This window comes from Rhea americana, unplaced genomic scaffold, assembly GCF_003343005.1.
Source record: "Rhea americana isolate MKP2758 unplaced genomic scaffold, rheAme1 scaffold_562, whole genome shotgun sequence".
Classification (NCBI taxonomy): domain Eukaryota; kingdom Metazoa; phylum Chordata; class Aves; order Rheiformes; family Rheidae; genus Rhea; species Rhea americana.
The window spans coordinates 29938-41000 of NW_028186715.1; the positions used below are offsets into that span (position 1 = coordinate 29938).

The 11063-nt window shown below is 67.5% G+C and overlaps 2 protein-coding genes across 2 annotated transcripts in view; one reads left to right on the top strand and one right to left on the bottom strand.

Annotated features, from left to right (window-relative positions):
* LOC146587837 (uncharacterized) overlaps window positions 1-2727 on the top strand; it is a 12255-nt gene extending 9528 nt beyond the window's left edge. The window contains exons 13-18 of the mRNA XM_085318930.1: window positions 437-722; window positions 872-973; window positions 1259-1269; window positions 1395-1542; window positions 1687-1748; window positions 1925-2727. Coding sequence (XP_085175056.1) covers window positions 437-722; window positions 872-973; window positions 1259-1269; window positions 1395-1542; window positions 1687-1748; window positions 1925-2032 — 717 coding nt within the window. The 3' untranslated portion in view covers window positions 2033-2727. The remainder of the gene's footprint in view (window positions 1-436; window positions 723-871; window positions 974-1258; window positions 1270-1394; window positions 1543-1686; window positions 1749-1924) is intronic.
* A 2514-nt stretch (window positions 2728-5241) lies between these two features.
* The window catches only part of VANGL2 (VANGL planar cell polarity protein 2), a 9263-nt gene continuing 3441 nt past the window's right edge, over window positions 5242-11063 (bottom strand). The window contains exons 3-7 of the mRNA XM_085318928.1: window positions 10408-11015; window positions 9898-10034; window positions 9546-9681; window positions 9005-9236; window positions 5242-8632 (exon numbers count right to left, since the gene is read on the bottom strand). Coding sequence (XP_085175054.1) covers window positions 8372-8632; window positions 9005-9236; window positions 9546-9681; window positions 9898-10034; window positions 10408-11015 — 1374 coding nt within the window. The 3' untranslated portion in view covers window positions 5242-8371. The remainder of the gene's footprint in view (window positions 8633-9004; window positions 9237-9545; window positions 9682-9897; window positions 10035-10407; window positions 11016-11063) is intronic.

The window sequence follows — 11063 nt, forward strand, 5'->3', positions numbered from 1 at the left end:
GCGCGGGGGGGGGGGGAAGCTGCGGCCCCGGGGCGGCAGCGACGAGCCCGTCCCTCGCCAGGGCTCCTCCGCGTGCAGCCGGGCGCTCCTGCGGCATCGCCGCCTCCTCGGCGCCGGCTTCGACGCCGGCGGCCTCGGCGCGGCTGCCCGGCCCCTCGCCGCGCACCTTCGCCGCTCTGCAAAGCCTTAGCGCCTCTCCGCGCGTGGTTTTTTGGTGGAGAAGCGCAGGAAGCGGGTGTGAGTCAGCCCGGCCGGGAGCCGGAAAGCARAGGGCAAGAGGAGTTGGCCAAGCTGCTCCCGTGCCCGAGCCGCGAGGCTGAAGCGGGTCTTGGGCTGGACTGCCGGGGCTCGCCAGGCGGCACCGGTGACGCCGGAGCTGTCGAGCGCCGCCGGCAATTAACCGGCTTCGCCCCCAGCTCTCGTGCTCGCCGGAGAGGACGAGGGAGACCAAAGCCTCAAGCAGCCCGACCACATCCCGGTGCCGGAGGGGGCCCCCAACTCCACCACCGGGGAGGGGGGCGAGCTGGCGGCGCGGACCTCGGGGCCCCCATGGACCCCGGGGCCGCCGCGGACCTCGGGGCCCCCATGGACCTCGGGGCCCCCATGGACCTCGGGGCCGCCGCGGACCTCGGGGCCCCCATGGACCCCGGGGCCGCCGCAGGTCGGGGCCGCCGGCCCCCCCGCCCCGCCAACAAGAGCCGGCGCCGCGGGGAACAGCAGCCGTGAGTACCCCAAAGCCGCCGTCCGCGGGGTCTTGCACCCCAAACGCCCACCCTGGCCCCCCCACACACACCCTGGGGCTTGGGGGCTTTGGCAGAGCACGACCGGTGCAACCAGCCGCCGGCCCACCAAAACCTCTCGTCTCTTCCAGAAAACAGATCGGCCGTTCCCGTCCGGTACTGGTCCCCGGTCATTTTTGTGGCCGTGGCCTTGCTCGTGCTCTTCCTGACCTACAGGAGGACCAAGGGGGACGGTGAGCTCCGGGGCCCGGGGCGGCTCCTCCGGCTTGCCGGCCGCGCAGGAAAGGGTGGCGGCGCGCGCSGAGCCCACATCCTCCGAGAGCCGCCAGCGCTGCCGAGCCCGGGGCGCCGCGGGGGCAGCCCGCCCGCGGCAGCCCTCCTCTTGCCACGGTTTAGCCTCGCGGCGAGGATTTTCCCCCTTGCTCGGCTCTGAGTTTAAAGTCCAGGAGTTTATCACGTAAATCCTACCCTTGGAGGTTTGCTTTCCCCCTCTCTTTTCGCACCTTTGGGCCACCCAGTTCCAGATTTGGTCTGTGGCGCAGGACTTCTTCTTTTCTGTTTTACTACAACCTGAAACTCTGGCCCAGTTTTAGGCCTGCCCTTAAGGCATCACTGGTTTCTGCAAACCGAACCTGAAGCCTTTCCTGCACGCAGGGCCCCTGGTGCAACCGGCTTCCCAGAAGGAACTTGCTGGGGATTTTGCAAAGCACATCCAACCCCGAATTTATTTTAATGCAACCTGTGTGTTTGCCTTGCTTTGCAGAAAGCAGCAACCAAGCGGCCTCAGTCAGCGACTCCTCGGGTAAGACGCGGCCCGGCCCTGCCACGACGTGCTTGGTGCCGGTTTGGGTGGCGATGCCTGCTTGGGTGCAGGGGAGCAGCTCCCTGTAACATCTTCCACCCGGCTTTTGTGCCTTTATTCACATCCAAAGTCATTGCATTGCAGACCTGGGAGAACCAGCCAACATCCCCATCGTCGACACGGCCCCGATAATCCCTGCTGCCGAGGTGAGTCCGCGGGACGGGGGGGCCGCAGCCGAAATCCTGCCTCGCCCGCCCCTTGCCCGGGCTTCGAGCCGAGCCTGCCCCGGCGGGCGACGCAGAGGCAGCGGGGACACGAGCTCGGGACGGGGACGCTCAGGGCTGCTCAGCATCTCCTAAAGCCGCTGCTGTCTCTGCTGCAGGAGGAGCAAAAGGGGCCGGAAAATCCCCCAAAGCAGGACCCRAATGAAACCACCTTCTGCGAGCCGGGCACCCCCCCGCCGCAGCCGCTGCCGGGGCAGGTGCTCTGACCCTCCCCGGACGTGGCAGCCCCCGGCACAGGGCGCAGTTTGGGGCAATACTCGGGCCCAAAGGGCYGCGCAGGGCGGCGCTCAGGCCTGCCCAGCTCGCGCTGTGCCCCGCGCCGGGCATGGCCAGCGCTTCCAGCCCGTGCCGGTCCCMGGAGGAGGTCGATGCGTCCCAGGGGACGCCTGCACGCGGGGCGCCCTGCTCCCCATCCCAGGGGCAGGGCCTGATCCTGCTTCTCCCCCATCCGAGCAGCCCGTCGCACCTGCGGCCGCCCGCAGCCCCCGCAGCCCCGGGGCGCCCGGCGCCGACTGAGGGCTCCCAGCACGGCTGAAGCCCGCGGAGGAACGGGCAGCTCTGAAACGCGCCGAGGACGCAGCGAGGCCGCGCCGCGGGGCGACGGGCAGCGGGGCTGGGCACGCACCCGCGGCGAGGCTGCTCCCGGCCGGGGACGCAGCCCTGCCGCAGCCACCCGGGCTGCGGGGTCCCCGCGCGCCTCGCGGCCTCCTCGGCCCTGCCTGGCCCGCAGGCACCGGAGCACGTGCTGGCGCCCGGCAGGATGGGACCCTGCACGTGACACGGCCACGCACRACGTGGCCACGCGTGGCACGGCCAYGTGTGTGCSTTTACTAATGTGCAATGCAAGGACCGGGGCTTGGGGTGCGTGCGGCGTGCACGGTCCAGCCAATAAAGCAGGATTTCACCCCAGCAACCCTGGATTTTCTCTCTGGGCTGAGCCAGACCTGGGAGAAAGAAGGGGAGGTTGCAGCGGGCCTGCGGGCTGCAGGCAACCCGCTGCAARGAGCCTGCCGAGCAGGAGGAAGTGGAGAATAAGAAACAAAATTGCCCTCGTGAACAGCCGCTTCCTCTGCCAGCTGCGTCGGCGCGGAGGCTTTTCCACCTGCCCAGCGCCCGGGGCTGCTCCTGCACTCGCCTCCCAGCCTGATTCCTGCCCGGGCGTCTCCTGGGGGGCAGCTGGGTCCCCGCTTCCCGAAGGCGGCTGAGCAAGGGAGGCGCCRCGGGCACGAGCGGGGCGGGGGCGGAGGGCCCGGGCCGCGGCCGGGGGCGCGTTTCGCAGCCCTCCCCGCGCAGGAAGCTGCGGCTCGGCCCGAGAAGTCAGTTTTTCCCCGCTGTGCCCCGTCCTCGGGGAAGGGGAAGAGGCGGCTCTGCCCACTCAACGGGTAAAGCGCTGCTGTGGGGGCCGAGAGTGGGAAGTTTCTTTTGCCGCTCGATTACTCACGAGGGAAAAATCCCGGAGGACCGAAATGACCTGATGGGGCTGCTCAGATGACTGATGAACTCAGCACAGGTCAAAGAGGGGATGAGGGTCCAGGGGAAGTGCCAAGAGCTGGAAACCAGCATTGCAGCAGGCTCAAAACGCCGAGGGCCGCTGCAGTTCGGCTCGCGCAGCCGGACACGCCGGAGAAGCGGGACGGGGCCCCGGGGAAGCGAGCCAGCTGCGCCCGGTCCAGCCCTGCACCCTGCTCCCCTTGCACCCGGCCAGTGCAAGGGCCGGGGCATGGCACGGGGACACGGCACGGGGACACGGTGCAGGGGACACAGCATGGGGACATGGCATGGGGGACACGGCGCAGGGGACACAGCACGGGGACACGGCGCAGGGGACACGGCACGGGGACACGGCACGGGGGACACGGGTGCAGGGGGCACGGCATGGGGACACGGCACAGGGACATGGTGCAGGGGACATGGCATGGGGACATGGCATGGGGGACACGGCGCAGGGGACACAGCACGGGGACACGGCGCAGGGGACACGGCGCAGGGGACACGGCATGGGGGACACGGCGCAGGGGACATGGGTGCGGGGGACACGGCATGGGGACACGGCGCAGGGGACATGGTGCAGGGGACACGGGTGCAGGGGACACGGGTGCAGGGGACACAGGTGCAGGGGACACGGCACGGGGACATGGTGCAGGGGACACGGGTGCAGGGGACACGGGTGCAGGGGACACGGCACGGGGACACGGGTGCAGGGGACACGGCACAGGGGACAAGGGTGCAGGGGACACGGGTGCAGGGGACACGGCACGGGGACACGGCATGGGGGACACGGCACGGGGGACACGGCACAGGGGACACAGCACGGGGACACGGCGCAGGGGACACGGCGCAGGGGACACGGCGCAGGGGACACGGCATGGGGGACACGGCACAGGGGACATGGGTGCGGGGGACACGGCATGGGGACACGGCGCAGGGGACATGGTGCAGGGGACACGGGTGCAGGGGACACGGCATGGGGGACACGGGTGCAGGGGACACAGGTGCAGGGGACACGGCACGGGGACATGGTGCAGGGGACACGGGTGCAGGGGACACGGGTGCAGGGGACACGGCACGGGGACACGGGTGCAGGGGACACGGCACAGGGGACAAGGGTGCAGGGGACACGGGTGCAGGGGACACGGCACGGGGACACGGCATGGGGGACACGGCACGGGGGACACGGCACAGGGGACACNGGCACGGGGGACACGGCACAGGGGACACAGCACGGGGACACGGCGCAGGGGACACGGCGCAGGGGACACGGCGCAGGGGACACTGCGCAGGGGACACGGCACGGGGTGCCTCCGAGGCCGCTCGCCCGCACCGGCCCCGGCAGCTTTCCGCGCTCGGAGGGTGGATTTGCGAGCCGAGCGCGCGAGGTGCGACTCACGCTTCCGCCGGGAGGGCTTCGGCACGGCCTCCGGCTCCTTCCCAAGCGCTCGGCAGCCCGGCGAGCCCTCGCCTCGTCCGGAGGATGTGTCCCACGTGCGCCCGACCTGGCGCTGCTGCTCCGGTTCCTCCTTCCCCGAGCCTGGCAGCAGAGAGAAACGGGCGGCAGCAGCAGGGCAGCTCGGGGGCAGGCGCCCCCCGGCCTCCCCCGCGCTGCGCCTTTGGGGGCAGGAGCAGCACCCCCCTTCACCTCGAGCCGCCGGCCGCGGCCGGGCTGGTCCGAGCCCCTCGCGCCGACGCGGCGCTGGTTTCCCTCCGAGTGCTCTCTGGAGGCCACATCCTGCCACTGCRGCAGGCAGGGAGAGCCGAAGCACCGCGCGGGGCTCAGCACCGGCTCCAGCACCGCGCAGAGCCAGGCAGGGCAGATTTTAGGGGTTGAAGCMGCTAAAAGTGCTGCCAAACCACGGCTAGAAGGCGCGAGCCAGCTTCTACCATCTCACTGCAGAGCACCAGGTGTGAGAAGACAAAGAAAAATGTCAAATGTGTTTATTTTATATATAAAAAAAAATTTGTACAATTTTAGTTCCTCTATGAAAAAAAAAAATCAAAACTTCCTAACACTGCCGTAATGCTTCGATCCACTGCAAACTGTAAAAACAAGCTTTTTATATATTAAAAAACAATTTTACATTTTACAACTTTCTACACGCATGCACAAGGTCTCGGCTCTGCAAAGAAAAAACAAAACAAAACGAACAACAACAAAAAAAAGCTTTATTCTTCTCAAACTCCAGGTGGGAACCCCCTCCCCTCGCCCCGGTCTACGCGTCCCGTGCCTCCCTCGCTGAAGTCTCTTTGCAACGAAACCCCCGACGCCGTCCCCGTCGCGGCGGGCGCCCGGGGGCCGGGGAGGAGCCCGGACCCCCYGCGAGCCGCGCTCGGCCCGACCGGACCCGGCTCCTCGAGCTTTGGCAGAGGCTGGAAGACGGGAAGAGGCACCAGAGACGCTCAGCGGCGGGGACCGGGCGCACCGGGGTGCGGAGCAGCCCCCGAAGCGCGGGGGAACCGGGCCGGGTTTGCACCGGGAGGGGCGTCAAGCGGAGTCACTCCGGCACCGCAGTGCTGGTGTAAACGAGACTGGAAGCTGGCTCGGAGCAGGACGCAGCCCGGCGCCCGCCGGCGGCCTTGTCCCGGCTCGGGGGWGCGGGAGGCCGGGGCGCGCGCCGGGGGGTCCCGGTTGGAGACGAGCCCGGCGGCAAGGGCGCGGCGAGGGGGCCGGCGACGGAGGGCTCGTAAAGCCCCAGAAACCTGGAAACGGAGGCTCCTGGAAAAGGGAGGTTTGCTGGGAACCAGGAAAGGCAGCTGAGGGCAAGCGGAGCGCAGGTACCGACGGGGACGGACCTACGCGCGTAACTTCGGGCACGAGACAAGGGGGGAAAGAAAGGGCGGGCAAAAGGGAAAGGATRTTGTGCAAACGCAAAGAGAAGCGGAGCCGAGGGGCGACGGGGCGCGCGTAGGGGAGCCGAGGGGCGACGGCGGCAGGTCCCGAGGTCTCTGGCTGCAGGATTTCAGCCCGGGAAGAAAAGCATTCGGCGTCCAACAGCTTGTTAGAAGCATCGCTCTGAACTGTCCAGAAAGAGGGTGAAGGAGGTGGCAGTCGGGCGGGGGGGGCGGTTAAAGACCCAGCCGGGCCGCGTCGAGCCCAACAGGAGACACGACCGCGGCAAGGCGGCGGCGGTCTCCCCCCTCAGCCCGAAGTCACAACCCTTAATCAGTTCAGTGCTTAGAGTAAAAGGAAGTTTCCGAAACGCGAGTCGCAGTGACAAGACCTGGCCCTGCTCCTACGGCCGCGGCCCGGGAACCCGCAGAGCGGCAGCCCCGGGGCGGCAGCGCGGGCGCCGCCGGACAACGGCGCCGGGAGGGAACGACCCCGTGAGGTATTTGTGACCTTAACAAAAAAGCAAGGAAAGGCAAAAGCTTTTGCATTCACCCGGCTGAAAGCCGACACGAAGCAGACGCGCCGCGACCCCGCTCCGCCCCGCGAGCCCGGACCGCACGGGCCCCGCGGGGAGGCAGGTCCCGCCRGGACGAAACCGGCTGCACGAGGAAAGCGCCGCGGGAGCCGCTCTCGCCGGGGGTTTCAGTCCACGGCACGCGCGGGGACTCGGCGGGGAGGGAGGGGGTCTCGGCGGCCGCCGGGACGAGTCGCGGGATCGCTCCTGCTCGCCGCGGGCTGAGCCGGGGGGGGCAGGGGCGCGGGGTCCCGGCCGGGCGCAGCCCGCTCCTCCGCTGCCCCGTGCCCTCGGGTGCCGCTTCGGGCAGCGCCCGCCCCAGGAATAAGGTGCTCAGCGCCGGCCCTCTTCGCCTCTCCGCACCTCCGTTCCCCCTTCCCCAGCTCTCGTGGGAAGCGTTAGCGCSGGCCGGGAGCGCTGCGGCCGCGCCAGCGCCCGCGCCCGCGAGCGCTACCCGAGCCGCCGGCGGCAGTCCCGCCGGGGGAGGAAACCGCTGTTTCGCCCTGCTGACTCCGGGCACCGCTCCGGGCTCCCAGAGACACTTCGCGCGGCGAACCGCGGCTCCCGGCGTACCTCACGCCGCGCCTCCGAACCTCCCGCAGCCACGGCGCCGAGAAGCCCCTGCGCCCGGGCGCGGCAGAAGCCGCCTCTTGCGAATCCTGCAACTTTCGGCGTTACGAGCGAGGSAGGAAAAGCAGGCTTTTGCTTCTACTCAGAGATGATTTTTTACACCATTCTGGCAGCCGGCACGTGTCTGACACCCGCTTTAAGGCCTCTCTGCGCTGCGGGAATGGTGCAAAGAACCTCGTGCAAAGAGACCCTGGGAGCCGGGGTGGGAGTGGAGGATCTGGCTCGGGGCGGGCTGCTATTTACAGAAACACAGATCTCCTTAGAGAGCGCACGCACAGCAGGCAAAACCATCACTTTAAAACAACTTCTTTTGCAAAAACCAGTCCTTCTCCTGCYTCTGTTAAAAGCCGAGCGTGGAGGCGCGAGGAGGACGCGTGCACAGCCAGGCTGTYGCTGGGAGCATCGCCAGTTCAGTTTCTTCCCCACCCGTGGGTCGGTCGGGGAGGTTTTCATAGCAGCCACAGACTGGAGAGGTGTTTGCAAAATACTCCAAAAGTCTCYATTATTAAAAACCAACCCTAGACACGGGGTGGTGCTTTAAGGCCAGAGACAGGACAGTTGCCAAGTAGAAAACAGGGAAGTGTAAAAGGTCCTTCAGACCCAACTGCACTTGAGGACGCTGGTGAAGAAAATCTAATGGAGAGTTAGCCCTTGAGTTATGGCACCAAAACATGCGGTCTCCTTTCTGGCCGTGACACTGTCCTTTGCTGGATGCACCTTCTGGGGGATTGCTACAAGGACCTGGGTTTTGGCGAGCACAGGGATGAGGAAGGAGGGACTCAGCCCACCGAAAGGCGGGTCAAGCCAAGACAGAGGGCTGGAGGGCGAGTGGTCACAGGCAGGTGACGGGGCCAAACACAGGCACTGCTTCCAGGTGGCTGCCACAGTTCTGCCCTCAAGCGGTGGCCTCCCCAGGCCCCAGCAGAGACAGGGAGGACAAGAYGGAGAGATCTGGCTGCAGCAAGCCCAGCCTCGGCGAAGGGTGTCACCCCCAGCCCCTCTCCATCCCTCTTCAGTTCACACGGAGGTCTCAGACTGCAGCCTCATGACGAACTTGTGCGACTTGGGGTCCACAAACTCCTCCGAGAGCTTGAAGAAAGGGATCTTCTTAGTGCTCACCACGAGGCTGAAGTCCTGGCGCTTCAGCACAAAGACCACCCCATCCTTCAGGCCATTCGTCACCGGCTCCTCGCTGACCAGCGTCCACTGCTTGGCCAGCCAGCGGTCCTTGTGATACTGGATGGTTGGCCCGGCACTCAGGTACCTCTCCAGGAACGCCTGAAGGAAGGCAAGGATACGGAAATGTCACCTCAGCACGGCTCAGCCTTTTCCCCACCTTCTCAAGCTGCTAAGCAGGCCCCACTGGTAGAAGCATCCCTATGTGCCAGGTCCAGCAGCTGGGAACCAGGTTCCCATCACTRCACGTCACTCCCTTGGGGTTATACTCGTTTTTCCAGCTGTATACCGCAAACAAAGAGCCCCCACCCTTGTCCTCCATCTCTCTAACATGGCACTGTGGGCCAAAAACCACCTAAAACCCCTGTTCTCCAGACCAGCTTGGCAGGCACCCAGACAAAGTTGGCGGCAGGGGATCAGYAAAGGAGAAGAGACCTGTTCTGCCTGCCTCCAGCTCCACTTGCCCCCGCGCACCTTGGGCGTCATGTCGTGGGTGATGCAGAACTCGAGGTGCTGCAGGATGCTCTCCATGGTGTGGTAGGGCTGCTGCTTGGTGGTGCGCAGGTACTTCTGCATGGCCCGGGCCATGGAGGCAAAAATYGCCTGGGCCGCCTCCCGCGGGTCCATGATCTCCCGCGGGTTYTTCTGGTCCTCCTCCTGCAACCGCTTGATGTGGGTGAAGGCYTCTTCCACGGCCACCACGAGCCTAGCAGGAGAAAGGCCGTGGCCTGCAGCTGCAGCAGGGCAGAGCCAGGCCACAGGCAGCAGATCCCCCCATCCCCGGGGCCTCCAGCAGCCGGGGGGCAGGGGGGAGCTGCTCGTCGGCGTCCTGCCCCACGGCTAAGATGGCAGAGCCTCACGCCCTACAGACTGCAAGAACCCGGTTTCAACCCCCAACGATTCTGCAGGGAGATCCGAACTGCCTGCAGCAAGCAGGCTCAGCAAGAACCGCCGCCGAGCGCGGGTCTCGGCGCCCCACCGCCCCAGGGCACCCCGCCTCCCGCCGGCGCTGTACCTGGCGCGCCGTTTCCGCACCCTGCGCTCGTGCTCTGCCTCCTCGTAGTAATACTCGTTGTGGCTGTTGTCGCGCCTCCGGGCGGCTGCGGCGATGACGGCCCGGGACTGGCCCGTGGAGTTGTTCGTCGTGTTTTCTGGAGGCAGGCGGAGAGGTCAGAGAGCGGAGCCCGGAGCCCGCGGGACGCCCGACGCTCCTCCCGGCCCGGGGCCGGCCCCGCTCCGCGTCCGYGGCCACGACCGCGCGCTGCAGACGGGCCCGGAGCCGCGGCGGAGCCCGGCCCGAAGGCGGCGAAACACCGGGACGGGGGAGAGACAGAACGAGAGGAGAAGCCAAGGGAAGAGGAGCTCACCCTCGCCGAGGGAATACACCTTAAACCCGGACATTTTCTTGGACAGGACGGACTTTGGCAGGTTGAGGAGGGCAGGGTTGTAGACTGGGAAATCGTGGTAATAGTTCTCCAGGATCCACACGGCTGCTCGCTGGATGCTGCGGGGAGACACGGCCGGGCGCGGGGAGGACACGGAGAGCAGGTTAGCACCGCGCCCGCAGCCGGGCCAGGACGAGAGGGAGGGAGGGACGGACGGAGGGACGCTCCCGACGCAGAGCGGGCACAGACCCGTGCACCCACCCGCTGGGGATGCTCGTGTCCGCGCCGGGCCGCGCAGCGGAGGGCAGCAGCGCACGCGCGTGTGAACGCACGCCCGGACGCGCGTGCAAGCGTGCGCGCAAATGCACGGACGCCCGGACGCGCGTGCAAGCGTGCGCGTGAATGCACGGACGCCCGGACGCGCGTGCAAGCGTGCGCGCGAATGCACGGACGCGCGCGCCCGGCGCCCCGCCGCCTCCCCGGAGCCCGCACCTGAGGTGGCCGACGTTGTAGAAGCGGCTGGCGCCRTCGGTGGAGCGCACGGCCTTGAGCGTGAACTGGGGCTGGAGCTGCCGCAGCTCCAGCAGCACCACGGCCAGGTAGTGCACGAAGAGCAGCGCGTCCACCAGCGACACGGCGTACTGCACGATGCCCTGGTAGTTGCGGTCCCGCGAGTCCAGGATGCGCACGCCGTAGAAGAGCCAGTAGGAGACGACGAGGAGGAAGACGAGCACCATGAGCAGCGCCCGGAAGACGAAGACGCGGGGGAAGAAGGCCTTGGGGCGCCGGAAGAAGAGCGCCCAGCTGCCCAGCAGGAGGATGAGGAGTTTGAAGGCCACCGAGATGAAGAGCCCCTCGCAGGGCGTCCCGCAGGGCTCCAGGTCCTCCCGCCACAGCAGCTGGGGCAGGAGCATGAAGGCGAGCGGGGTGAGGAAGGAGAGGAGCGCCAGGGCCCCGGCCAGCGAGACGCCCAGGTGCCGGGAGCAGTCCAGGTGCGCGCTGTCCTCCATGTCCTTGGTGATGCGCGTGATGTCATCGTGCGAGATGCTGTGCTCCGACGTGCCCGTCACCACCGTGGTGGTCTCGCCCCAGTTGTCGTCCTGGGGAGGCGGGGAGGGAAGGACGGGTTGGGCACGCCGAGGCCGCCC